The sequence below is a fragment of the Uranotaenia lowii genome, chromosome 2 (assembly GCF_029784155.1).
Source record: "Uranotaenia lowii strain MFRU-FL chromosome 2, ASM2978415v1, whole genome shotgun sequence".
NCBI classification, from domain to species: Eukaryota; Metazoa; Arthropoda; class Insecta; order Diptera; family Culicidae; genus Uranotaenia; species Uranotaenia lowii.
This window is the reverse complement of record NC_073692.1, coordinates 79,913,319-79,938,122: the sequence shown is the minus strand read 5'-3', so window position 1 is coordinate 79,938,122 and position 24,804 is coordinate 79,913,319. Positions and strand designations below refer to the sequence as shown.

General features: G+C 31.9%; 2 protein-coding genes across 5 annotated transcripts in view; one reads left to right on the top strand and one right to left on the bottom strand.

The window, feature by feature from the left end:
* LOC129746736 (protein limb expression 1 homolog) overlaps nucleotides 1-1,744 on the top strand; it is a 185,159-nt gene extending 183,415 nt beyond the window's left edge. For all 4 annotated transcript variants that reach the window (XM_055740594.1, XM_055740595.1, XM_055740597.1 and 1 more), the window contains exon 5: nucleotides 33-1,744. In XM_055740594.1, coding sequence (XP_055596569.1) covers nucleotides 33-399 — 367 coding nt within the window. In that variant the 3' untranslated portion in view covers nucleotides 400-1,744. The remainder of the gene's footprint in view (nucleotides 1-32) is intronic.
* LOC129746737 (transmembrane reductase CYB561D2-like) lies at nucleotides 1,349-22,958 on the bottom strand. Its single transcript, XM_055740598.1, has 4 exons — nucleotides 22,739-22,958; nucleotides 22,445-22,649; nucleotides 22,147-22,287; nucleotides 1,349-1,973 (listed from the first exon to the last, which is right to left on the bottom strand). Exons 1-4 carry the CDS (start codon nucleotides 22,925-22,927, stop codon nucleotides 1,819-1,821), a joined length of 690 nt encoding a protein of 229 aa, XP_055596573.1. The 5' UTR covers nucleotides 22,928-22,958; the 3' UTR covers nucleotides 1,349-1,818.
* Nucleotides 22,959-24,804: the final 1,846 nt, after the last annotated feature.

The following is a 24,804-nucleotide window of genomic DNA, read 5'->3' as shown; positions in this document are numbered from 1 at the left end:
TTTTTCTAAATTCGAACATTTGTTTTCCTCAGGTTTATGCTGGAAACGAACAAAGGCCGAACGATGCTCGAGTTCCAGGAACTGATGACGGTGTTCCAGCTGCTGCACTGGAATGGTTCCCTCAAAGCCATGCGTGAACGGCAATGCTCGAGGCAGGAAGTGGTCGCCCATTACTCGAACCGATCCCTGGATGACGAAATGCGTCAACAGATGGCCCTGGACTGGATCGAGCGGGAACACGAAAACCCGGGACTCCTCAGCAGGGAACTGGCCATTGCCGAAAGAGAACTAGAGACTGCTCGGTTGGCCGGCCGGGAGCTGCGATTCCCCAAGGAGAAGAAAGATATCCTCCAGATGGCTCACAACCAGCTGAACGGGGGAAGCAATATCAATAGCTGAACGTTGACTCCATAAGTTTGCTAAGCATTTTTAGGAAATAGGAACGAATTTTGAAGGTTAAACGCTAATCCAAGATATCTCCCGTTAATAGTGAGCTTGGAATACAATTTGCCTTTCGGGATCAAAACGTGTGAAAAATTCCTTATTAATATAATGGATTTGTTTTTATGCATTAATAATTACGTTTTTTGTTTGATATATAGTATTCTAAGATAAACGCAAACGAACAACATGTTTTTGCTACGTACCCAGAACATAAGCTCAAGAAAATGTGATTTTGTTTCTATACTTATTGTACGATTTGAAAGTTATAACCCATATTCGGAAACTGTGAACAAAGTTTATTGGTGGAGGTTTAATTCTAGCGAACTATGCTCTCTTTCTCTACGCTATCATTTTCACAAGTAATTTTACTTCTCATCATCCAACTCGTATATGCAGTCTAACGCAAATATTTTTCAACCGGTTGATAAATAAATCAATAGTTTAAAATAGCAAGTAACAAACCATCCATAACCGCACAATAATCTTATCTAACCTTTGATCGTCTGCTTCGACAAAAAAAATAGCTAAGACCATTGGCTGGTTGTGGATGCACCATAATTAAGCAATAATATTGAATATGACACAAGGATTGTAAATACACCAAGCAATAACTTTCGTCTGAAGTTGTTAAACTGAACCAATTTTTAATACTTTCAACAAACATCTAACTAGTAAGAAGTTTTATCTTTTCCAACAAAAAATTCATTTCAGCGAGGCTGGCAGAAAAAAAAACAAAATCATACGATTAAACTAAAAGGAGGCAGACATTTTTTCGATATGCTAAAATCTATTTATTCAAACGAAAATGTGATTTTAATGGATGAAAATTTAGTTAGAGAAGGAAAAAATCTGATAAATCAAACGTTTTAATTTATTTTTATGAAGAAAATTTTAAATCCGTATATTTACACCTAAAATTAATAGTTTAGACAATGTTTTACCTGTAATTTACAAAAACAAAACCTTTCGGCCAAATTTAATCTTAAAATTGAGACGAAAATTGTGATTTATACGATAACCTAAATTTTAATATATTTTAATCGTAATATATAATCGAATGCTTTTTAATCACTAAGCGAATGGACAAAAAAACAACTGCACAGTCGCATCCCCAGGAACAGACGCACTCTGATGAACACAAATTAACATCGAAATAATCAGAAATAAATCTTACCAGTTAATTACCATTTATTGATTGCTTCTAATTAAATCAAAAATCTTTTTACCACCAGAATGCTGAATATGTAAAAAAGGTTTTTTTTTCTTGCGATTAAAAGCGAATAAAGAGCTGCATTTTAAACGTTGTGTTTTTTCTGCTGCTTTCCATAATGATGACACCTCTACTTCCATTTTTGATACTTCATAATTTTGTTTTTATCGGCACATGGTTTTCAAATGGCCATACATATTTTTCATCGTTCCTATGCAGGTGAGTAGAATTACAATAATGGTGAACGAGAGAAGCATATTTTTGTTTTCCGTCGATTGCATCCGTCGGGGTGAGTATTCCAGCATCAGAGACGCCATTCCTGCAAGAAAAACATTAAATACTTTATTTATGATCCAAGAGAAGTTGAAAACTATTGAATATCTCAAATTAATCAAGGTCATGGAACTGAGAAAAACATCCCGAATGATTTTCATTTAATTTAATAATTAGACAATCAGTATGAAATAACCCACAGGATAATTTAATGTTTATTGAGAAAAAAAACTAAAAACGTCAACAATGACAAAAATGACAAAAATGACAAAATCGACAAAAATGACAAAAATGACAAAAATGACAAAAATGACAAAAATGACAAAAATGACAAAAATGACAAAAATGACAAAAATGACAAAAATGACAAAAATGACAAAAATGACAAAAATGACAAAAATGACAAAAATGACAAAAATGACAAAAATGACAAAAATGACAAAAATGACAAAAATGACAAAAATGACAAAAATGACAAAAATGACAAAAATGACAAAAATGACAAAAATGACAAAAATGACAAAAATGACAAAAATGACAAAAATGACAAAAATGACAAAAATGACAAAAATGACAAAAATGACAAAAATGACAAAAATGACAAAAATGACAAAAATGACAAAAATGACAAAAATGACAAAAATGACAAAAATGACAAAAATGACAAAAATGACAAAAATGACAAAAATGACAAAAATGACAAAAATGACAAAAATGACAAAAATGACAAAAATGACAAAAATGACAAAAATGACAAAAATGACAAAAATGACAAAAATGACAAAAATGACAAAAATGACAAAAATGACAAAAATGACAAAAATGACAAAAATGACAAAAATGACAAAAATGACAAAAATGACAAAAATGACAAAAATGACAAAAATGACAAAAATGACAAAAATGACAAAAATGACAAAAATGACAAAAATGACAAAAATGACAAAAATGACAAAAATGACAAAAATGACAAAAATGACAAAAATGACAAAAATGACAAAAATGACAAAAATGACAAAAATGACAAAAATGACAAAAATGACAAAAATGACAAAAATGACAAAAATGACAAAAATGACAAAAATGACAAAAATGACAAAAATGACAAAAATGACAAAAATGACAAAAATGACAAAAATGACAAAAATGACAAAAATGACAAAAATGACAAAAATGACAAAAATGACAAAAATGACAAAAATGACAAAAATGACAAAAATGACAAAAATGACAAAAATGACAAAAATGACAAAAATGACAAAAATGACAAAAATGACAAAAATGACAAAAATGACAAAAATGACAAAAATGACAAAAATGACAAAAATGACAAAAATGGCAAAAATGACAAAAATGACAAAAATGACAAAAATGACAAAAATGACAAAAATGACAAAAATGACAAAAATTACAAAATTACAAAAATGACAAAAATTACAAAAATTACAAAAGTTTCAAAAATGACAAAAATGACAAAAATAACAAAAATAACAAAAATGACAAAAATGACAAAAATGACAAAAATGACAAAAATGACAAAAATGACAAAAATGACAAAAATGACAAAAATGACAAAAATGACAAAAATGACAAAAATGACAAAAATGACAAAAATGACAAAAATGACAAAAATGACAAAAATGACAAAAATGACAAAAATGACAAAAATGACAAAAATGACAAAAATGACAAAAATGACAAAAATGACAAAAATGACAAAAATGACAAAAATGACAAAAATGACAAAAATGACAAAAATGACAAAAATGACAAAAATGACAAAAATGACAAAAATGACAAAAATGACAAAAATGACAAAAATGACAAAAATGACAAAAATGACAAAAATGACAAAAATGACAAAAATGACAAAAATGACAAAAATGACAAAAATGACAAAAATGACAAAAATGACAAAAATGACAAAAATGACAAAAATGACAAAAATGACAAAAATGACAAAAATGACAAAAATGACAAAAATGACAAAAATGACAAAAATGACAAAAATGACAAAAATGACAAAAATGACAAAAATGACAAAAATGACAAAAATGACAAAAATGACAAAAATGACAAAAATGACAAAAATGAAAAAAATGACAAAAATGACAAAAATGACAAAAATGACAAAAATGACAAAAATGACAAAAATGACAAAAATGACAAAAATGACAAAAATGCCAAAATGACAAAAATGACAAAAATGACAAAAATGACAAAAATGACAAAAATGACAAAAATGACAAAAATGACAAAAATGACAAAAATGACGAAAATGACAAAAATGACAAAAATGACAAAAATGACAAAAATGACAAAAATGACAAAAATGACAAAAATGACAAAAATGACAAAAATGACAAAAATGACAAAAATGACAAAAATGACAAAAATGACAAAAATGACAAAAATGACAAAAATGACAAAAATGACAAAAATGACAAAAATGACAAAAATTACAAAAATGACAAAAATGACAAAAATGACAAAAATGACAAAAATGACAAAAATGACAAAAATTACAAAAATTACAAAAATTACAAAAATTACAAAAATTACAAAAATTACAAAAATTACAAAAATTACAAAAATTACAAAAATTACAAAAATTACAAAAATTACAAAAATTACAAAAATTACAAAAATTACAAAAATTACAAAAATTACAAAAATTACAAAAATTACAAAAATTACAAAAATTACAAAAATTACAAAAATGACAAAAATGACAAAAATGACAGAAATGACAGAAATGACAAAAATGACAAAAATGACAAAAATGACAAAAATGACAAAAATGACAAAAAAGACAAAAATGACAAAATGACAAATTTTTTTACGACAATAATATTGGAAAGATTTATTTAAAATTGTGGTGATCAGAGTTATTAGGAAAATATATGGAATCTTGATCGTCGTACAAAAATCATTTGTCACTTCTTTAAAAAATCACATTTTAAGTATTTTATAATTTTCCAATCAGCACTCTATACCTAAGCATGGTTGTTGATTGAAGTAATACTCTTTACTATAGTAGGTAAAAGTTTTAAAACTTTAAAAACGTATTTCAAACGAAAAAGGAACAACTTCAAAATATTTGAATATTATCAAAGAAAGTGATTCGAATTCTTGCAGTTTAAGTTATTTCAATTCCTAAATAACAGTCGGGTTGAATAAGCCATAAAGACGCTTAAAATCCCTCGAGAAAAAGAAATTCCTATATAAGCTGTTGATTCTTTTAATAGCCATGTGCCCATTTAAGTAGAGATTATTGAAGTTTTTACAAAGTATTTTCTTTTATGAGTATCTGGAAGGGTTAAAAATAGTTTTGCATTGAGCTGAGACTAAATTAAAAATACCACAGTAAGGTGAAGAATCCTCTCAGCAGAACAGTTTATCGAACCATGAATTTGTGGTTTTCATTACGATAATTAAACGAATTAACGACTCTGAAAAAAAAAATTGGGTTTAAAGCAATTTGATTTAGATCAAGCGTTTGACGATAAAGCTATAAAACGCTGTACTCTGCTGCCAATACTGAAATTAAAATGTCTCAATGTTGGAAACGATTTTGGAGTTTGACACTGGTGGTCATATTATTTAGACCTTCTATAACTGCGGTAAATATTAATAAAATTACAAAAATACAGTATCGTCAATGTTATAAATATCATTTTAGAGACTCAAGGAATTCGTCGGAGAGCGGCTATCCGTCTGTGTTAATTCCAACACCGATAAGTATCTGATCAAGTTCCCGGGACCGATTAATTTTACTTTGGCAAATAATGTGGTCCATGTTCATGGCAATTTTACTGTCACGGAAACAATCCAGGAACCACTTGAAGTAAAAGTTGTTTAGCATCGAAAATACAGACAGATTATGCTGACTGGTAAAATTTTCTTCCAGATGGCTCTAACTACCAATCGTTGCACGATGGATATGAAAAGTTGCGAACAGTTCAACAAACTGGCGATGAGTCGAGTTTGTACCTTCATGAATGATGAGAAAAGCATGTGGGCAGCGTTTTTCAAAAGTGTCGATCCCCAGCTTCGGTGTCCAATCAAACCGGGACTGTATCGGTTTGGGAATTCTACCAGTGATCTGTCATTTTTTACCAATTTCCCCCTGGAAGGCTACCGATGGCAGGCGAACATGAAGTTTCTGACCACAAACAAGGAGAATGTGAAAAAGGAAATCTTCTGCTTGGCGATTCAAAGTTCGGTGAAGTGGAACAAGAAGTCTTAAAAATTGACCAGTTTGAGTTTTAATCTCTTGAAGAACCGTGAAGTGTCAAAAAATATAAAATGTTACGAATGGTATCGCCCATAAATTGAAAAACTAAAAATCGTTTTGAATATTTTTTAATACTCTTGTTTTTTGGATTTTTTATCACCTGTTAAATTTGCACCTGGGGCTTCATATTTTCCCAAGAATTTCACATCTGGTTCATTGTAATGATTGGAAAACCTATGATTTTTGCATTTTTATTTTAAATTTTCATTTTCCAAAATATTTGAGGTTCGAATTTTATAAATAAAATTTCAAACCATATTTCATATGGACATATCTTTGTAATTTTTCAACAGAAACTTTTAAACAGGGCATCTAAACTAAGGTTGCCAGAATATATTTCGTGTCCGTGCCGGACAAATCCGGACAATGAAATAGAAAAACCTGACAAAAATCCGGGCATTTGATTTCGAAATATACGACTGAAAACCCGGGTAATATCCGGGCAAATTTTGTTAAAACCCAGAAATTACTCAACAAAAATCAAGAAAAAATAATTTGAAAAAAGATTTTTTCATCAAAATGCATCGACTGATTTTAAATCATGTTTAAGGGTTCAAAACAACCTTCCATGATTATTTTTGCAAAACTTCCTCAAAAATTTCATTCTGGAGGCAAAAAAAAAGAAAATTACAAACAATATGTTTTTTTTTATTTGCCAAATAAAGTGAGTAAATCCGGTTAAAATCTGGGCATTTTGACAATCTGGCAACCTTAATCTAAACTAAGGTTACCAGAATTTTTCAGCACGTGTCTGACAAACCGGTCAATTTTATATAAAAACCTGGTAAAATCCGGGCATTTGATTTAAAAAGTGACGACCAAAACTCCGAGCAATATCCGGGCAAATTTTCTCAAAACTCAGAAATTTCCCAACAATAGGGGAGATGAGGGCATAACGAGCACCCAGGGCATAATGAGCACTACTCTTTTCTACGAAAGTACGTATTTTCTTAAATAAATTTTCATGAGGATTTGTTTCGTACTTCCTATAGTATTAATTTTTCACAAAAAAGGAATCTCCTTATCATCTTAACAGAGATATTTAAAAAAAAACTAGCTTGGTTCTCTAGTTACGAAAATATTATAATTTTTGAGCACCACGAAATAAGCTCTTATGATCTTAAAATAACCTTGATCTATAATGTACGCACTGCAACATGATGTACACATTGTTTCTCAATTTTTACCATCATAAAATTTTTGATTTTTCACTTTTATCAATTTTAAAACACGTTTTTACTTAAATTTGTTGACTAGGGGCATATAGAGCACCATATTATCGAGGCATAATGAGCATTTTCTGCCGTAGAATCTAGCAGCGAATTAAAATTGATTTATAGCGCCACACCTTGACTAGTGTTCATCCGACAATTTAGCCTATTGGTAAGGTGTCGGAGAGGTAATCAAAAGACTAAAGTTAGATTTCTGTTCGAGGTGATTTTTTCCCATTTACAATTCATGATCGATTTTTTTATTGTTAGATTATACGGCTAGTAGCATCATCCTCCGAACAAAGCACATAATGTATGAGCGTGCGTGAATTGTTTGTATTCTACAAACAGACCTAGATTGTTTTGTTATTGCTTTGTTTGATGAATCTACGCCTCACCTGATTTCATCGAATTGAATTCGCTGCTAGATTCCCCGGCAGAAAACGCAAATCTTGCCCTGATTAATGGTGCTCATACTGCCTCAGGGGGGTTCTCATTATGCCTCCACAGTGGCTGGTTTTCAGCTTTTAGCAAAAAATTTTAAAATGCATTTTTTAACGTTTTCATCTAGTTTTTCACGTTTCAGCCCGTTAGGGAATCGGCTTTTCAAGTGTCTGAACACGAAACAATAATGTAACCTCCATATTATTGCTATTTTCTATGGTTAAATAACCGTTTTCCTTAAGGTGGCCATTATGCCCCCATCTCCCCTAATCAAGGAAAAAATAGAAAAAAACATTTTTTCATCAAACCTCATCGACCGATTTTAAACTTTATTTTAGGCTTCAAAAAACCCTTTCATGATTATTTTTATAAAACTTGCTAAAAAAATTTGTTTTGCGGGCATTTGTTTTTTTTTTTTGTTTGATTTGCTAAATAAAGTGAATCAATCTGGGAAAAATCCTGGCATTTTTCAACCGGTTAACCAGGCCGGTTAACCAGGCCGGGTCCCGGATGAAACCGGGCAATCTGGCAACCTTAATCTAAACGCATTGTTTTTTTAAAAAGGACCAATAAATCTTTTGAGATTTATTGAAAGAATATTGACAATGAATATCTATTTTTGCATCGAAAACTGAACAACTACACTCAAATATCCATTTAGCGCATGCTTTTGACAGCGTTGGAACTAAATTACATTTCAAACCAGGCAAAACACATCATTTTATTTATGCTGATTTTACAGAGGTTTCAGTAAAACTAATTTCTTGTTTCTCTGACCACTTGTCTCAGATTTTTATTGCTATATTACCAAGTGGGTGTTTTGTTGTTTGCAACCTATTTTGAGGACATTATTTTTACAATCAGTGAACATTGTAAAGTTTAATCAATGCCATTGAAGAAGTTTCCAGTATTTTAAGAACACAAAAAAATGTAATGTTAAAACAAAAACCTAATTATCTATATTTAAAAACATGAAACCAAATCCGTACCCTTTTTTTAGTCATACAAAAGTGACATTTGCGTAGTAGACAAAGATTCAAAGTTCGACATTTGTGTGTTCGTTCATCACATTCACATTGAGGCCTGTCCTGGCTCAAATTGCATCACGGGAAAAACGCTGTAGAAAATGACTCACTGAATATTTCGTGATGAAAATTTGCCTAAAAATAGTTTGAAATGTATTGTTGTAACTGCATTTTTTCAATTTTCGATTTTTCTTAAGTCGAAAAAAATGGCGTCCCTCGAAGGCCGACGATGAAAATTTGTTTTGTACAAAATTTGAACAATCCTCAATTTAGTCTCGGAATGCTCCAAAACAATTTAAAATCATACAATTAACGGCGAGCTTCAAACGTTGTTTGGAGCTCTAATTATTGAATTAAGAATAAAAACAGTCAAATAGAGTTTAAGCTAGTAGTCATGAACACAAACATGTGGTGACAGTGTCTTAGTAGCTGTTATACACGGAAAATAAAAAAAGGTAAAATTTACCGAGATAGCAAGGTGAACGCTCGTGAAAGCCAAAAAGGTAACTTCTACCTCTTCGAGGTGAAACTCACCTCACAGCGAGGTAAAATTGATCTGAATCAGGTTGGAAAAAAGTTACAATTCACCGAGAAAAAAAGGTGAATCCAAAGAAGGTAAATCTTACCTCGTAGCAAGGTGAAGTTGGAAAAAAGTTACAATTCACCGAGAAAAAAAGGTGAATCCAAAGAAGGTAAATCTTACCTCGTAGCAAGGTGAAGTTCACCTGAAATGAGCTCAATAAAAAAGTATAATTCACCTAGAAAAAAGGTAAATCCAAATAAGATAAAACTTAGGGTTAGTTGCCCTACTTTGGACCCTTTAAGCGATGGTTTTTAAATAATCATGTTTTTCTTATAAATGGACGGGAAATTTATATCATTCAGGAAATTAATTTATAAGTAATGATCTTATCTGCAAGTGTCAATGGAAATTTTCAACTTAGGTTTTGCCGTTATTGAGAGATTTGTGAAGATGTGGATGATCAACATTTCCAACTTTGAACCTAATGTTCCTATTTCGGCACTGGATCGGTTCCTTTCATTGGACCTAGAACAAGAATTCCTATAAAAAGTATGATTTTTGGAAAATAAATAAACAAATTCATTGAAAATATAATCTTCAATCGATTTTTATCATACAAAAGTATAACCGCTTTTTAACATTAAAAAAAAACTTAAATTTCTGTAATGAATATCACAAACTTGTTGATCCCCGTCAGCTCTATCAGCAGAACAATAGCTGAAACTTGTTTGTGTTTACTTACTTGTAGTTTTTTTAAAGCTGGCAGGAAATGTTAGAAATATTCAATATTGGTTCTGAATTATGCCAAAATTATAAATTCGCATCTTTGTTGATTTGTTGGTATTAAAACAAAGTATTGGTGATGTCAGGCATAAACATGGAACATCAAAGTCGAAAGTTTCTATATTTGGACCCTTTCCAAATTTTCCGAGTTTTCCATAGATTTTCATTTATTTCAAGAAAAATAGGTAGAATGGTTAATATTCTTCACAGTGAAAGTAATTTTCCTTCAAACTTTGGCTTGGACAGTAAAAAACGTGATTTTTCCTTAAACACTCCAATTTCTCAAAAAGTGCCCGACTAATTGAGCTGTCTGATTTACCACTGATGAGAAGGTACTTTTTTAAAATCGTTGAAAAATTTATCAGAAAGACTTTTAGTGGCAGAAATGATAGGAATCGGGAAGAATAAGGGTTCATTGTGTGCATAGGAATATCTTTATTCTATGCCAGCAAAATGAATTATTTACAATTTTCAGCATTTTAGGACTAAAGTAGGCTCTAGGTCCAAAGTAGGAGCACTCACCCTACCTCGTAGCGAGGTGGAATTGACCTGGATTGAGCTAAACAAAACGGTATTTACAATCATCTCGAACAAAAGAACTATTTGCGAATCCGTTTATTGAGGTTAAGCTGTTTTGTCGTTCAGAAGAGAAGTTTTATTGCGTGTCAATATGGAAAAAATCGGAACAGAATGGTAAGTGTTTTCTTAGCTATTATTTAGTTGTGCTGGTTCTCATCATAATAATTTGCTTTTGTTTCAGATCAGCCCAGCTTCGAGGTGTATTCCACGTCATCCTCCAGATATCATTCCGGAAAAGCCGGACCTGACTGGATAAGTCGCCATTATGGCGCGGAAGAACGCGAAGCCGAATTACCACGAGCCTGGCGAAAAAAGGACTTACCTCAATAATTTTTTTAACAAGGTGATAAATTTAAAAAATAATATAATTGTTCCTATTTATTTTTAAAATAAATATAAGTTTTTGAATGAATTTGGTGGTAGGTGTATTAAAAAAAGTTAAAATTTACGTGTTTGCTAGGTGAATGAAAAAAAGGTAATATTTACCTCGAAAGAGGGGTGGAAAAAAATCACCTCGCAAAAAGGTAAATTTTACCTTTTTTTTATTTTCCGTGTATTTTTGTTGATTTTGAATAGTTTTAGTGTAAGGTTGCAGATTGCCCGGTTTTACCCTGATTTGCTAGGATATTTAATGGGTCGATTCACGCACTGGCTATTTTTGATTCCTTATTTTCCAATTCTGCACGCTGAAGAAACAAATTAAACATTTGAGTCTTCATTGTATTTTCACTCATATATTCTTAACAATATTTCTCTGCTCAATTTCGGGATAAAAAAAGGAAAAAGAAATTACCCAGTGGAAAACCGAAATTTTGGGATACCCAAGTAACCATAAACATTAAGCCATAACCCTTAATCAGCCTTAAACCAACATTTCTAATGCAAGTTAGCATTATATCAACATTCATAATGCTTTTTAGTTTAAAATAAGCATTATTAATGCATAGAAGCAATAAAAAAATTAACACTAATGATAGCACGACATGCACAAATAGAGCTTCTATATAAAGTTAACAAGCATTAAGACTGTAGCACTAAAACTTAATGTTAATGCTTATATAAAGCTTTTATAAAGCTTAAAATCTTATGTGTGACCCGAACAGTACTTGAAATACGGGGTTTTTCACCTACCTTATCAGCATCAAGAGTGGTCGAAATGGTAAAGGCGCAAGGGAAGATAAAAGCTGCGGCGTGATCCTCGGTTCGAGACTCATCAGAGTTAATTCATAACTCAATCATAATCACTTCTCATTTCATAGAACCCTTCATTATGCAGGCATAATCCTTCATTCAGCAGGTGATTTTATTTTTTAATTTTTGTTCATTTTAATTAATCAAAGAATAATTTTACATTTTGAATTTCCGTTTCACATCAAACATGATCAATCAATTAAATAATTAAAAGTTGTTCTAAGTATGCATTGTTAATGCTTTTGTGCGGCTGGCGAAAAATGACATTTTGAAGGTGCTCTAATTCAACATTTGTAATGCTTGTTAAAGTCTTTGTTGTGATAGCATTTATTCAGCCCGCAATTTCGCCATTTTAGCATTAATTCTGCATTATATACGCATATAGTGCAAAACAAGCATTAATTCAGAGTTATATATGGGAATATAGTATTGCTTAACGGCTATGTTTTAGTGCTTATGGGTTGTTGGGTAAATAGATTAAGAGTTAAACTATCCGGAGTAATTTCTAAACCTCGAATATGAATATCATATCGTAAAAATTTAGAACAGTTTTACTTTTTTTTCCAGTACGTTTACCTGAGAATTTTCCAATATTGGATTCTTCTGTCCCTGAAAAGTGTCGTCGTATGTGCATTTGTTTACAGTTTCCGGTCATAAAAATTAGAAACGCTCCACTTACAAAGTGGATCGATCCAGAAGAAACATGATGAAAAAACGGGTTGAAAAAAAATATGTTGAAACATTTTAATAATCAAACCATCTTTTCGAATACTTCAAAAATTTCAACTTTCGGTTCATTTCCGTTGAGATTAGCGTTAGGAAACCAAAAATGCGCTAAGTTCAGTTAACAAAGGGGGACTTGGTTTTTTGCTATCCTTAAACCGAATTTTCAGTTCCATTTCTTGAACGTGTAGCTTCCTAAAAAATTTCGCCGCATCCCGTTTCTCGTTCGTGAAATTTCGTAAACAAGACCTGCGAACTGTCACAACATAAGAAAATTACGTCATCATGAATTGACCCATAACAACATTGACAAAAGTCTGGTCCGGCCCAGTTGCCAGATTTCATTGAATAAAGTCAGGATTTTGAATTGATTTATTCACTTTACTTGCCAACACAAACCAAAAAAAAATGAATTGTGTTGAAATTTTTTTGTTTATGCGTCCAAAATTAAATTTTTTACAACTAAAATAATAATGAAAGATTTTTTGAAAGCCTCAAATGCGATACTGCTGATAAGTTATGGTGAAAAAAAATTTTTTTTCAAGATTTTATTCTTGATTTGTGTTCCTGGATTTTGACCAAATATGGTCGGATATTGCCCGGATTTCGGTCGACAATTTTGAAATCAAATGCCCGGTTTGCCAGATTTTAAGATAAAATAGCCCAGATTCGCCCGGCCCGGATACGTATTGAAAAATTCTGGAAACCTTATTTTATTGGCTTCGTAAAAATTGAAATAAATATAAAACTATTCGACGAAAATCGTTGTTTTGAACAAAGCCTGAATTTGTTGAAAAGCCAATGAATTTGTTGACTTATTTAATCTTGACATTAACATGTTTTGAAATTTGTGAAAACTCTAGTCAGCAAAACATGCCATTTTTAAATCATTTTCATTCATTTCTGATTTATTATTTTGAAATGGTTAGAAATTTGTCCATGAAAAACTAAGCTTCTTCCCATGTTAGCAAAAACTTAAGCTCAAGAAAAGTCCAAACCAATAATTAAACAAAATGTTCATTTCAAACTTATTTGAATTTTCTAGGTTCCTTAATACGCGAAAATTTCTGCTTTCATACAAAATTGAAATGCATTGCGCTATTTCCGGAACCAATCAAATCATTTCAAATTTTCCACTTATGTTTGATGACCCAAAATACATCGAAAAAAAAATAGGGAAGCAAAAATTCATTTTTTTTCTGCGATCTAATGCCCAACTAAACTAGAGAGCAGACTTCCTCTCCATTTCAACCTATTTTCGATCGTTCCCTTATTAAACTAATGCCTTGAAGATATCTTGATCCAAGGTGGTCACTTTTGTACCCAAAGACTTGAATCCTATCAATGCACTGCACTGGAACTTAGGACCCATCGAAAAATAGTGAGTAATTTGGAAATAAAAATTTAGACAATATTTTCAAGAGTTCAATCCTCAGGAAAAATGAAGAAAAAGTAGATTTCTGTTCAGCAAAAACTGCAGCCCGACTATGTACAAAATTTTGTGAATTTTTTTAGGCTGAAAATGTGATTGCACAATTATGGTATTTAATTTGAATAAAATAAATTTGCCCAAAGCTAACTAATGTGTTATATTTTATTGTCAATTGTTTATTTTCTACAGCGTTTTTCCCGTGATGCAACTTGAGTCGTGACAAGCCTTACGAAATAAAAAAAAATATTTTATGTGACTTGATTTGAAAATTAATTTTAAATTGAAAAAAAAAGGAACAATATAGACAGCTCTCACTCCCTTAAAATAAAAATTATTAAAAAATTTCAAGAAAATTCGAAAATTGTCCAAAAAATTACAAGTTTTCAATCAACATATTTTTTTATTTCTATAAGTTGATATATATGAAAATCAGGGCCGGATTAATTTTCTTGGGGAGCCCCTATGAGTGGATTAGTTTATATGCCACCCCAAAAAAAACATATTATTTCAAACATTGCACGGAACTGGAAATTAGTTCAATATCTATTCAGTAGGTACCTATGTATTTGTAAAATGCATAATTCAATTCACTTCTTTTATAATTCTATAACAATCTTAAATATTTCCGTCATGACAACCGGAACAAAAATTATCCGTTCAGACCAAGAATTCAAAATTTTTAAAATAAAGCAAAAGAATAAATTAAACATGAGTGTTAAAAAGCTAAATTCCTAACCTTAAATCAGATCTTATAAGAAACACAATTCAGTGTCTCAAATTGAAATCATATTTTTTAATTAGAATTTGTGAAACAAATAATAAATGAAAATCAAATACAAGATTAAAGATCAAAGTTATAATCAGACAGAACTAATGCCGATATTCCAAATATTTATTTCAATACTAGCTGATTTTACCCGGCCTTGCTCGGGTTCACTATAAATATAAATCAAAATGAATCGTTTGACTTTTCGAAATTTCGGGAGTTTTATATTCATCATTATAAGAAATTTGGCCCAAGTTTGGCCATGTTAGTTTTGTTAGTCTTTTTAAAGTTTTTATTGAGAATATTCACTGCTCATCGTTTTCGTATTATCGAAAAATTCATAGTTATAAGATTTTAATCAATGGAAATTCAAAAAAAATCCTGGTATGCCAATTCATCTTTTCATGAAAATAATTTTTTATAACCATCATTTTTTAGGAAGATTGAAAAGATTTGGCCTAATAGTTTTATCTTCAAAAGATGAAACTGCTTTTTTTTATCTTTTCCATCCCCTATCTAATGAAAATATCCGTTGAAGATTATCCCACTTTTCAATATGGATGATCTCCCTGTAAAATGGTATATTTAAGTTTCATTTACTAAGAATTTTTTACTAAACCTCCGAGCTTTGTTGAAGCATATTGAAAACTCACTTTGCATGTTTCCAATGGCATATGTGAATTTTTTCGCTATTCAATTTCGCACTGTTTTATTATTAGTTTACCTTAAATGTTGAAAGTTCTACTAATAGCTTTTAGAAGTTTTCGAAAACAAATCATCTTGAAAACACCATTTTTATATTATGAAAAAGGTTTTTTTTTAGTTCTGTTTTTTTTCATGGGCACAAACATCCCATTAATGGATGGTAGAATCGACCACATTGGTCTTCAATGATAACTCAAAAGTTAGAAATTGGTCAGTGAAACAGAATTGTATAAAACTCAAAACCACACATTTTATTATCTAATCAATTTTCTAATCCCCTATTAAAATCCCCTATTAAAATCCCTATTAAAATCCCAATTGAAGCGTTAAAATCGCAGCCTTGAGCTTATAACTCTGAATTGAATTTTTTTTTCTTTCTCTATGAGGAATTCCAAAAATATAAATATGGTTGACCCTCAAAGCCCCCCAGCGGCGGTAAAGAGCACTTTGGAAGCCACTACTATTCTAGTCAATATATTCCTAACAGGCTAGATGTATTTTTCAATCAAAACGTAGGCTTATAATTGTATCCAAATATCTCGTACCGGTAGCACGTGCTTTGAACAGTAGAAGGTTCAAAAACACCCGCCTAAATTTTCACTTCCAAATTTTTAATGCTCAGCAAGCTTTGCTATCCAGTACATGTGAGCTCTGGATGGTCGTTTCTAATACCCGGCCCATGGTGATGGTGAAAATAATCCCGCCAACGAAACGAACGGAAACGAAAATCGGTTCGCAAAATGGGTGCCATGACTTTTGGTTCGGGGGAATGAATCCGTTGTTGTATGGACGACCGCCTTCAAAAGGGGTAATCCGATAATCTAAAAACATTTTTCATCATTCCTGGTCCTAATTGTGAAATCGCCGATAAACTCGCGGACGACTGGCCTCATCAGTGCGTCACTTGCTTCTGACCCTTGTGTCCAGCGCGCGCGTCGAGCAGTTGACGGAGGGAGCAGGACAACGTTGATAGATTGAGAGGGAGAAATGTGTCAACATCCATCGATGCTCGTATGCTGTCAGAGAGGGATGCCAGTTGACTTTGTTTGTAGTCTTTGATTATAACTATACTAGCATATCCCACATCTTTCCTCTCCTCCCGAAAAAAAACGAAAAAAAAGGATTCCATCATCATTCTATTAATCTGAATCAAATTTAATATGAATTCTCCAAAACAACAAAAATCTCATACATTTTGTCATCCGCTCAAGTTTTTAAGAACCATTAATATTTAAGACTTTTGTGATGAATATTTAACAAAAAATGATTTCCATCTCGTTATAGATAAGTCCGTTTGAATCGTTTTGAGGGCTTTTTTACAAAACATGCATACTTCAGAGAGAAGTTCAGACTATAAACAAATGCGGTTTAAGTTTCTTCGCATGGGGAAGATTTTACACTGTATTCAAATAATTAAATTAATTAATGAAAATTAAGAAAAATAAAACCCAACAGACCAATCAACTATTCAACCTGCTAACTTATTTTTTATCTCATGTTTGCTGATCATAAGTATTTCTGAAAATCCCTTGGATATACATAATCTCGAAAGATTATTCAATCGTTCAATCGAATATTTAATCATTACTGACACGAGGTCTGGCTGAACACTATTTTTAATTGACTCATTCTATAGTCCTTCTTCTCATTTCTATATTTTTGCAAAACTGGATTTTTTCTCACAATCCTACTTCTCAGAATAGGCGATGGGCGCGTTTGCAATCCCGGAATACGATTTCTTATGTGTTGAACAGAGAAAGCAATTGCCTTCACTCCAATTTCACTCCGACTAGTGGCCATTCTGATATGTATAAATTTATGTAAGACTAAAGAGCAAGCTTTATTCTTTTTAGCAAGCCCGAGCCCAATTACTCTTGACTTGCTCTCGGCTCGTAGGAATGTAATATAGACTACTACTTAAAATTGAGCTGCTTGCAATTCCGGTATACATGAGTACAAGTTATCCACAGCTTCCAGTCGGAATGCGATTTTGGCAGCTGCCTGGTTAAGGGCTCGTCTAATTAACGCAATTCAAGAAATACCGCCAATAATTCGCTATTAGTTCTCACTTTAAAAGTGAGGAGCAAACTTTGATCTTTCTAGCTTATGAAGTAAATATCAATAGCAGAACACACAAACCTCAATAAAATAAGATATCATTCGTGAGTCATGGAAACAGGCCGGGCAATATATTTGCTACCGCCGAATCTGTAACCAAGTAAGTCATCATATAATCAGATTCTCGGATAAGCTTTTCCAACTCTGAACTTTCAACTCTTAATGAATGCTTTTAATCATTAATTAGTACTCAGCAAAACATCGAAAAATTCAAACCTAAATTCACCATGTCTCGGTGTGTATGTTTCCAAATCAACTAGTAAGTTTCGACTAAAGAATAAATATTTGTAAATTGTTGAGCATTTTTAACAATCCAACTGTCGGTATCCGCCTAGCCAGTCTTCATCTTCTTTTTCTTTTTAGGCTTTATTGTCCAAAGAATTAAACTCTAAACCACCACTTTTTTTGCCATGTCAGTCAAAACGATGGTCAACTCTTACTCAATTCAGTCCATTATTGGCCGATCTATCAAAAACGTCAATGGGTTGTCTCTGTTTTAGCCATCATCCGGCAAACTGAATTTCCTATAATCGGCTTCCGCCGAATAAATCCTTAATGAAAGACCTGCTCTTTTAATCATCCGATATCCTCCGGTTTTTTTTACAGTCAATAGTCGGCATCCACCGAATGCTTCACGAATCATACAATATCGGCCGGAAGATTCTTATCATAGTTCAATAATCGATTTCCGCTGTACCATTTTGAAACAATCGGGAATTCCTGCTTCATAATTCATCTGATATCCGCCAGAACTTATTATCAATAGCCGGTATCCGCCGAACTATTTTTGATCAAAGGAAAATTCACACTCCATCATGCCTCTGGTATCCGCCAGAAATATTTGTGAATATTCGGTATCTGCCGAACTATTTTTCAACAATGGAGAATTCCTGCTCCATTGTTCATCTGGTATTCGCCAGATTTTTTTTTAAACCAATAGTCGGTATCCGCCGAACTATTTTCCAACAACGGAGAATTTCCTCTCCATTGTTCATCTGGTATCCGCCAGAAATTTTTATCAATAGTCGGTATCCGCCGAACTATTTTCCAACAATGGAGAATTCCCGCTCCATTGTTCATCTGGTATCCGCCAGAAATTTTCATCAATAGTCGGTATCCGCCGAACTATTTTTCAACAATGGAGCATTCCCGCTCCATTGTTCATCTGGTATCCGCCAGGAAATTTGATTAATAGTCGGTATCCGCCGAACTATTTTTAAACAATGGAGAATTCCCTCTCCATTGTTAATCTGGTATCCGCCAGAAAAATTTTTAATAGTCGGTATCCGCCGAACTATTAGTTAACATTTTGACCCTTCAACCATCCGGTGTCCGCCAGATTTTAGAATAATCAGTCGGTATCCGCCGGACTAATAGAAGTAAAAAATAAATATGGCCAGCTTCCACTACACAAACTGTTTCAACTTTTCACTTTTCAGAACTCTACAAAGATTTCACTCGGTTCCACGGGTGTTCTCCCTTCATCACTTCAGACAAGCGCACTCCGAAAGCAAACAATTTGATCTTCAACTTGACTTTCAAGCTCTTCAAAAAAATGCCACTTTAGACAAAAAATGGCTCCTGCCAGGAATCGCCAAATGTGAAATCGCCGATAAACTCGCGGACGACTGGCCTCATCAGTGCGTCACTTGCTTCTGACCCTTGTGTCCAGCGCGCGCGTCGAGCAGTTGACGGAGGGAGCAGGACAACGTTGATAGATTGAGAGGGAGAAATGTGTCAACATCCATCGATGCTCGTATGCTGTCAGAGAGGGATGCCAGTTGACTTTGTTTGTAGTCTTTGATTATAACTATACTAGCATATCCCACACTAATGAGTACCCATGCCAAATTTTAGCTCTCTAGCTCTTAAGGCAGCTGAGCCTATTGAAGACAAACATACAAACGAACAAACAAACGGAAATTACTTTTTATATATATAGATTATGTCTTGTTGTACATTTATTTAAAGAGGGTTTTTAGTCTTGAACTTTTACCCTAGATTATGTCTTTAAAACGCAAAAATATACTGAATGTGATGTGTTAGAGAACTTAAAATGTGATACGGATTAAAATGTTAACCTTCCTTTGCGGTTAAAAAAAAGGACAATTAGCCGGTTAGGGTCATATTACTATTTTACAGATACAGATACAGATTACTATTTTGGCTGCGCTTCAAAACTACTGAACGATTTCCATAAATTATACCATTTTGAAATCGTCATGTTCACTATCCATTTCCGAAAAATAAATTATTATAATTTTTATGGCGTCTGAAAATGGAGCCGAAAGACAAAATGGCAAAAAGATGGCGTTTTTGAACTAAGATCCCGGTTCGAATAATGAAATTTCTTTATGTTAGCTTTATTCAGGCTGATTTAAAGATTCATTTGAAATAATACAAGTTTATGGTTTTTCATGTCATACGTCATGAATGATAATATAAGGTAAAATGAAAAATCGTTGATTCTCTTCTTGAAAACCATTGTATTTTTTTCTGAATAATTAGCTTATATTTATAAAACTCGGGCGATAAATTATTTAATCTAGAAAAACATGATTACCAATGCAAACTAACTAAATTTTTATGGGATATTTTTATTACATTTTTACCGCGATAAACATACATCGAGAAAATGAATTAAATTATCAGATATAAAATTCTTGAGTTAGTTGAAATGTCGTTTTTGATTTATAATTAGGCATATTTAAAAAATAAATTTCACATTTCAGAGAAGTTCTGCTCAGGGTAACAAAAAATGTAAAGTAAAAGTCGATATACCTCAGATTTGGTACTCAATATGTTGAAATTCTATGGTTCAGTACTAGAATTGGTCAACCTATCTGTCTCTTCATTATTAATTAATCGCTGTTGGTTGGATTTACGTAATTGAACAGGACGGAAATTTTTTTCATCAGAATTCCTTGATCCTCATAAAAAATATAGTTATAAAATGACGGAAAAAATTTGTTTATGCCTTTTCAAATATCCAGCTGTGGTCTATATCTGATAATATCTAGCATCTAATAATAGACATTTGGGCAATTTCAAAATGGTATAGTTTATTGAAATCGGTTCAGTAGTTTTGATTTGAAATAATTAACCAGATCTATATGACCATAACCGGCTCACTATCCCTTTTCTGTTGGGTGACACTGGTAACCCTTTTAAAAAAGCTAGAAATGAGAAAATGTTGAGCTTCTCATTTTAGGAAAAGTTCGAAAAATTTCCTGTACCTAGCCTTAACAGTTCCTGAGGCTGAGATATCGCGTCGAGAAAGTACAGTTCAGGTTATATAGACTCTAATAGCAAAGAAATGTTTAATTAGTAAATAAATAGATTGTCACCAGATTAAATATAAAAAAAACGAATCTTTGGAAAAAAATCTTCTAAATTTAATAAAAGCTACATTTCAAAACATATATTCGGAATGGAGTTAAATGTTCGAAAAACTGAGTAAGTACCTAATCAGTAAAAAAACAGATTAGGAATGCAAATGAATTTCATAAATTTGGAAGATGATGAAATTAAAAACATTAAAATATTCGTGTTTCGAAAATCACTCAATGACGTTAACAATTCAACTATGTGAATGTTTTATGATGAAAATGGTCAATCGGTAAATGACATGTAGATCATAATTTTAAAATTTAAGTACATTAGAGTCAACAGTATAAAACTTCGGTTATATCTGGATTGGAATGAAAATTTAATAGAGAAAGTCACTAAAGTCGATAACTTTGACTTATTTGAAAAACTACAGACGATAAAAAATTCGAAATCAAATGCCCAAATTTCGACAGGTTCAAATTTTTTTTTTTAACTGATTTGCTAAACTCGCATAAATGCGAGAAAAATCATCTATGCTTACTCTAGGGGGCTTAACTTAAATTAGAGTAAGACTGTTCGAGATATCATTTCACGACAACCCTCCACGCCCCCCTCACCCCGCCTCTCTCCCTGAGCTGTTATATTTTACGTTTTAATTTTGATTTTCTAGTTTCTTCTTCCTTTCCTTTAAAGATTCCTAGAACTGATTACAGCATGATTAAAGTAATGTTAAACTTTTTTTTTCTCATCGGAACACCGATAAAATTTTGATGCGTTTTGATGAGCTCTTTCTAGATTTGGCAAAGCTATGTGCATTAGAAATATGTTTAATTTCAATATTTCCACAACAAAAATCTAAGTTCTAATAATTATGCAAATAAAATACATTTACATACATTTACAAAAAAAACATACACAATCTTGAACATAAAAATATGACTAATTAATGCAATCTCAGTTTTTTCTTTGTTCCATAAGGAACAAATTTTTTGAACTGAGTAAGCTTTACGGGAATTTTTGTTCCTAAGTATCATTAAGTGAAAAAATATGCAGGTTGATGAAATTTTTTTTAATTATTATTTATCCACTTACCTATGACGAAAGCGCCAATACCCGTTATATAGTGGAATAGTTTGATGTAGACTGGTTTTATAATATGTCGTATTTTTGCAGCGAACCATGTAATAACTCCATTCAATGATGATATCAATATGAGTATTAAGGACACTAATCCTGAAAACAAAAAAGAGAAAAGAAAACAATACAACTTCTAATGAACTCTCAAATCTACCATAAAACAAAAAATAAACTAAGGGCTACCAGGTGCTAGTAGGTTTCTATGAATAAATTGATTTGAACAGATTGTGATATGCCAATATGTTTAATTTACCTGTTATTGCATGATCTGATTTGAAGTGACTTCGATTTCTGTCCTCCTTCACATAGTACTCCAAAGCGATTCCAATGAAAATAGCGATACCTCCAATAGCTTGCAAAACCCAATGAAGCGTTCTTTTCGTAGTAACTTTGTACGAGCTAGACCATGAATTGTCACCATACATAACCATAAACGATTCGGTCATGAAAAATGTGTACTAAAATGATAGAAAACATGATGCATTAGCATAACAACTTACAACACATAATTCATATTACTGCATGTTTATGTCTCAATAATACTTACTCCAACAGAACTCAGAAATATATGCCAGGAGAAAAGATTTCCGAAGCCATTCATGTACGAAATGTAACTCAAATAAATTGTAACATAACCCATCAGCACATGATTGATGGTGTTGAACATCAGCTCCACATTTTTTACAAACTTCCCACCGGAAGCACTTTGATCTTCGGCCATTCCTTCCGCCGGCATTGCTTCTAATACGCACTAAAGATTCACTCGGCAAGCAAATAGCACTGCATCCCACAAACGGTTGCATTTCTGTTTTTATAATAGGAAGCAAACCAATCGATATTGATCTGCGTTTTCGTAGGTCGTGGGCTACGTGCAGTAGAAATGGTAACGGCTTATCAGTTTGAAGCGCACTCTGGTTCTTTGCGAACTTTTTACAAATTTAAACTAGATGAGCTAACGTTTCAAGAGGACATATAAAAGAATCAGTTTAAATTAGCAGCATATAAAACGTCTTTCAGGAGTTTCATAAGAAAGTCTGCAGCTGCATCTTATTTTTTTTTTAATTTTATTTTTTTTTCACCTGCATCTTAGATATTCCAAGTCGAATAAAAACAAAAAAAAAATTATAAAGCTTTTTGCGATAACACGTCAAATTGACTTCAGTTATGTTATCTAGATTTTCTTAAAGAAAGTAGATATCTTTTCTTCATACACGGTTGAGAAAATTTGTGTAAATAAAATAGCTTTGTAAGAAATCTGACAAAAATGACAAAAATCACAAAGATGACAAAAATGACAAAAATGACAAAAATGACAAAAATGACAAAAATGACAAAAATGACAAAAATGACAAAAATGACAAAAATGACAAAAATGACAAAAATGACAAAAATGACAAAAATGACAAAAATGACAAAAATGACAAAAATGACAAAAATGACAAAAATGACAAAAATGACAAAAATGACAAAAATGACAAAAATGACAAAAATGACAAAAATGACAAAAATGACAAAAATGACAAAAATGACAAAAATGACAAAAATGACAAAAATGACAAAAATGACAAAAATGACAAAAATGACAAAAATGACAAAAATGACAAAAATGACAAAAATGACAAAAATGACAAAAATGACAAAAATGACAAAAATGACAAAAATGACAAAAATGACAAAAATGACAAAAATGACAAAAATGACAAAAATGACAAAAATGACAAAAATGACAAAAATGACAAAAATGACAAAAATGACAAAAATGACAAAAATGACAAAAATGACAAAAATGACAAAAATGACAAAAATGACAAAAATGACAAAAATGACAAAAATGACAAAAATGACAAAAATGACAAAAATGACAAAAATGACAAAAATGACAAAAATGACAAAAATGACAAAAATGACAAAAATGACAAAAATGACAAAAATGACAAAAATGACAAAAATGACAAAAATGACAAAAATGACAAAAATGACAAAAATGACAAAAATGACAAAAATGACAAAATGACAAAAATGACAAAAATGACAAAAATGACAAAAATGACAAAAATGACAAAAATGACAAAAATGACAAAAATGACAAAAATGACAAGAATTACAAGTAGCAGTATTATGGGAAGTACCATGCGGAAATCAATTTGTATAATGAATTAACTTAAAAACACAAATAACCCTTTAAAAATTTCAAAACCAGAAATTTGAATTGATTACATTGTATTGTGAAAAGCTCCCCAAATCAATTTCGCACTGCTACTAAATGTGTATTCAGGTCAAGTAATCAACTAATATGTTCAACTTCGACCAGATCCGGATCCGTATACCCGGGCTTTCCTTTTACGGTTCTTACCCGAAAGGTCTTCGAACTCCTGCCGGGCGAGCATTGGTTGACGAAAAATGCCCAGCAGGAAGAGATGAAAAAAAAAAACTTCACCTGAAATCATTTTCTGTACAAAGTGGTCGTAGCCGAAATATTTTACCTTAATTTTTTGATTCGTCGAACTCTATTTAATTTGAGCAGCAAAGCAGCGTCCTTTTTTGTGCCATCTGAAACTTTCGGCAAAACACAGAGGGAATTCCTGACCCCACTTTGCCATTTTTGTGCGTTGG

What these genes read in the sequence shown, in the direction of transcription:
- LOC129746737 (XM_055740598.1), bottom strand. Translation starts at nt 22,927, where the DNA reads ATGCCGGCGGAAGGAATGGCCGAAGATCAAAGTGCTTCCGGTGGGAAG. An exon ending in ATCAGATCATGCAATAACAG is followed by an intron (nt 22,288 to 22,444) that starts GTAAATTAAACA and finishes TTTTGTTTTCAG; the next exon opens with GATTAGTGTCCTTAATACTC. An exon ending in TATTGGCGCTTTCGTCATAG is followed by an intron (nt 1,974 to 22,146) that starts GTAAGTGGATAA and finishes TTTTTCTTGCAG; the next exon opens with GAATGGCGTCTCTGATGCTG.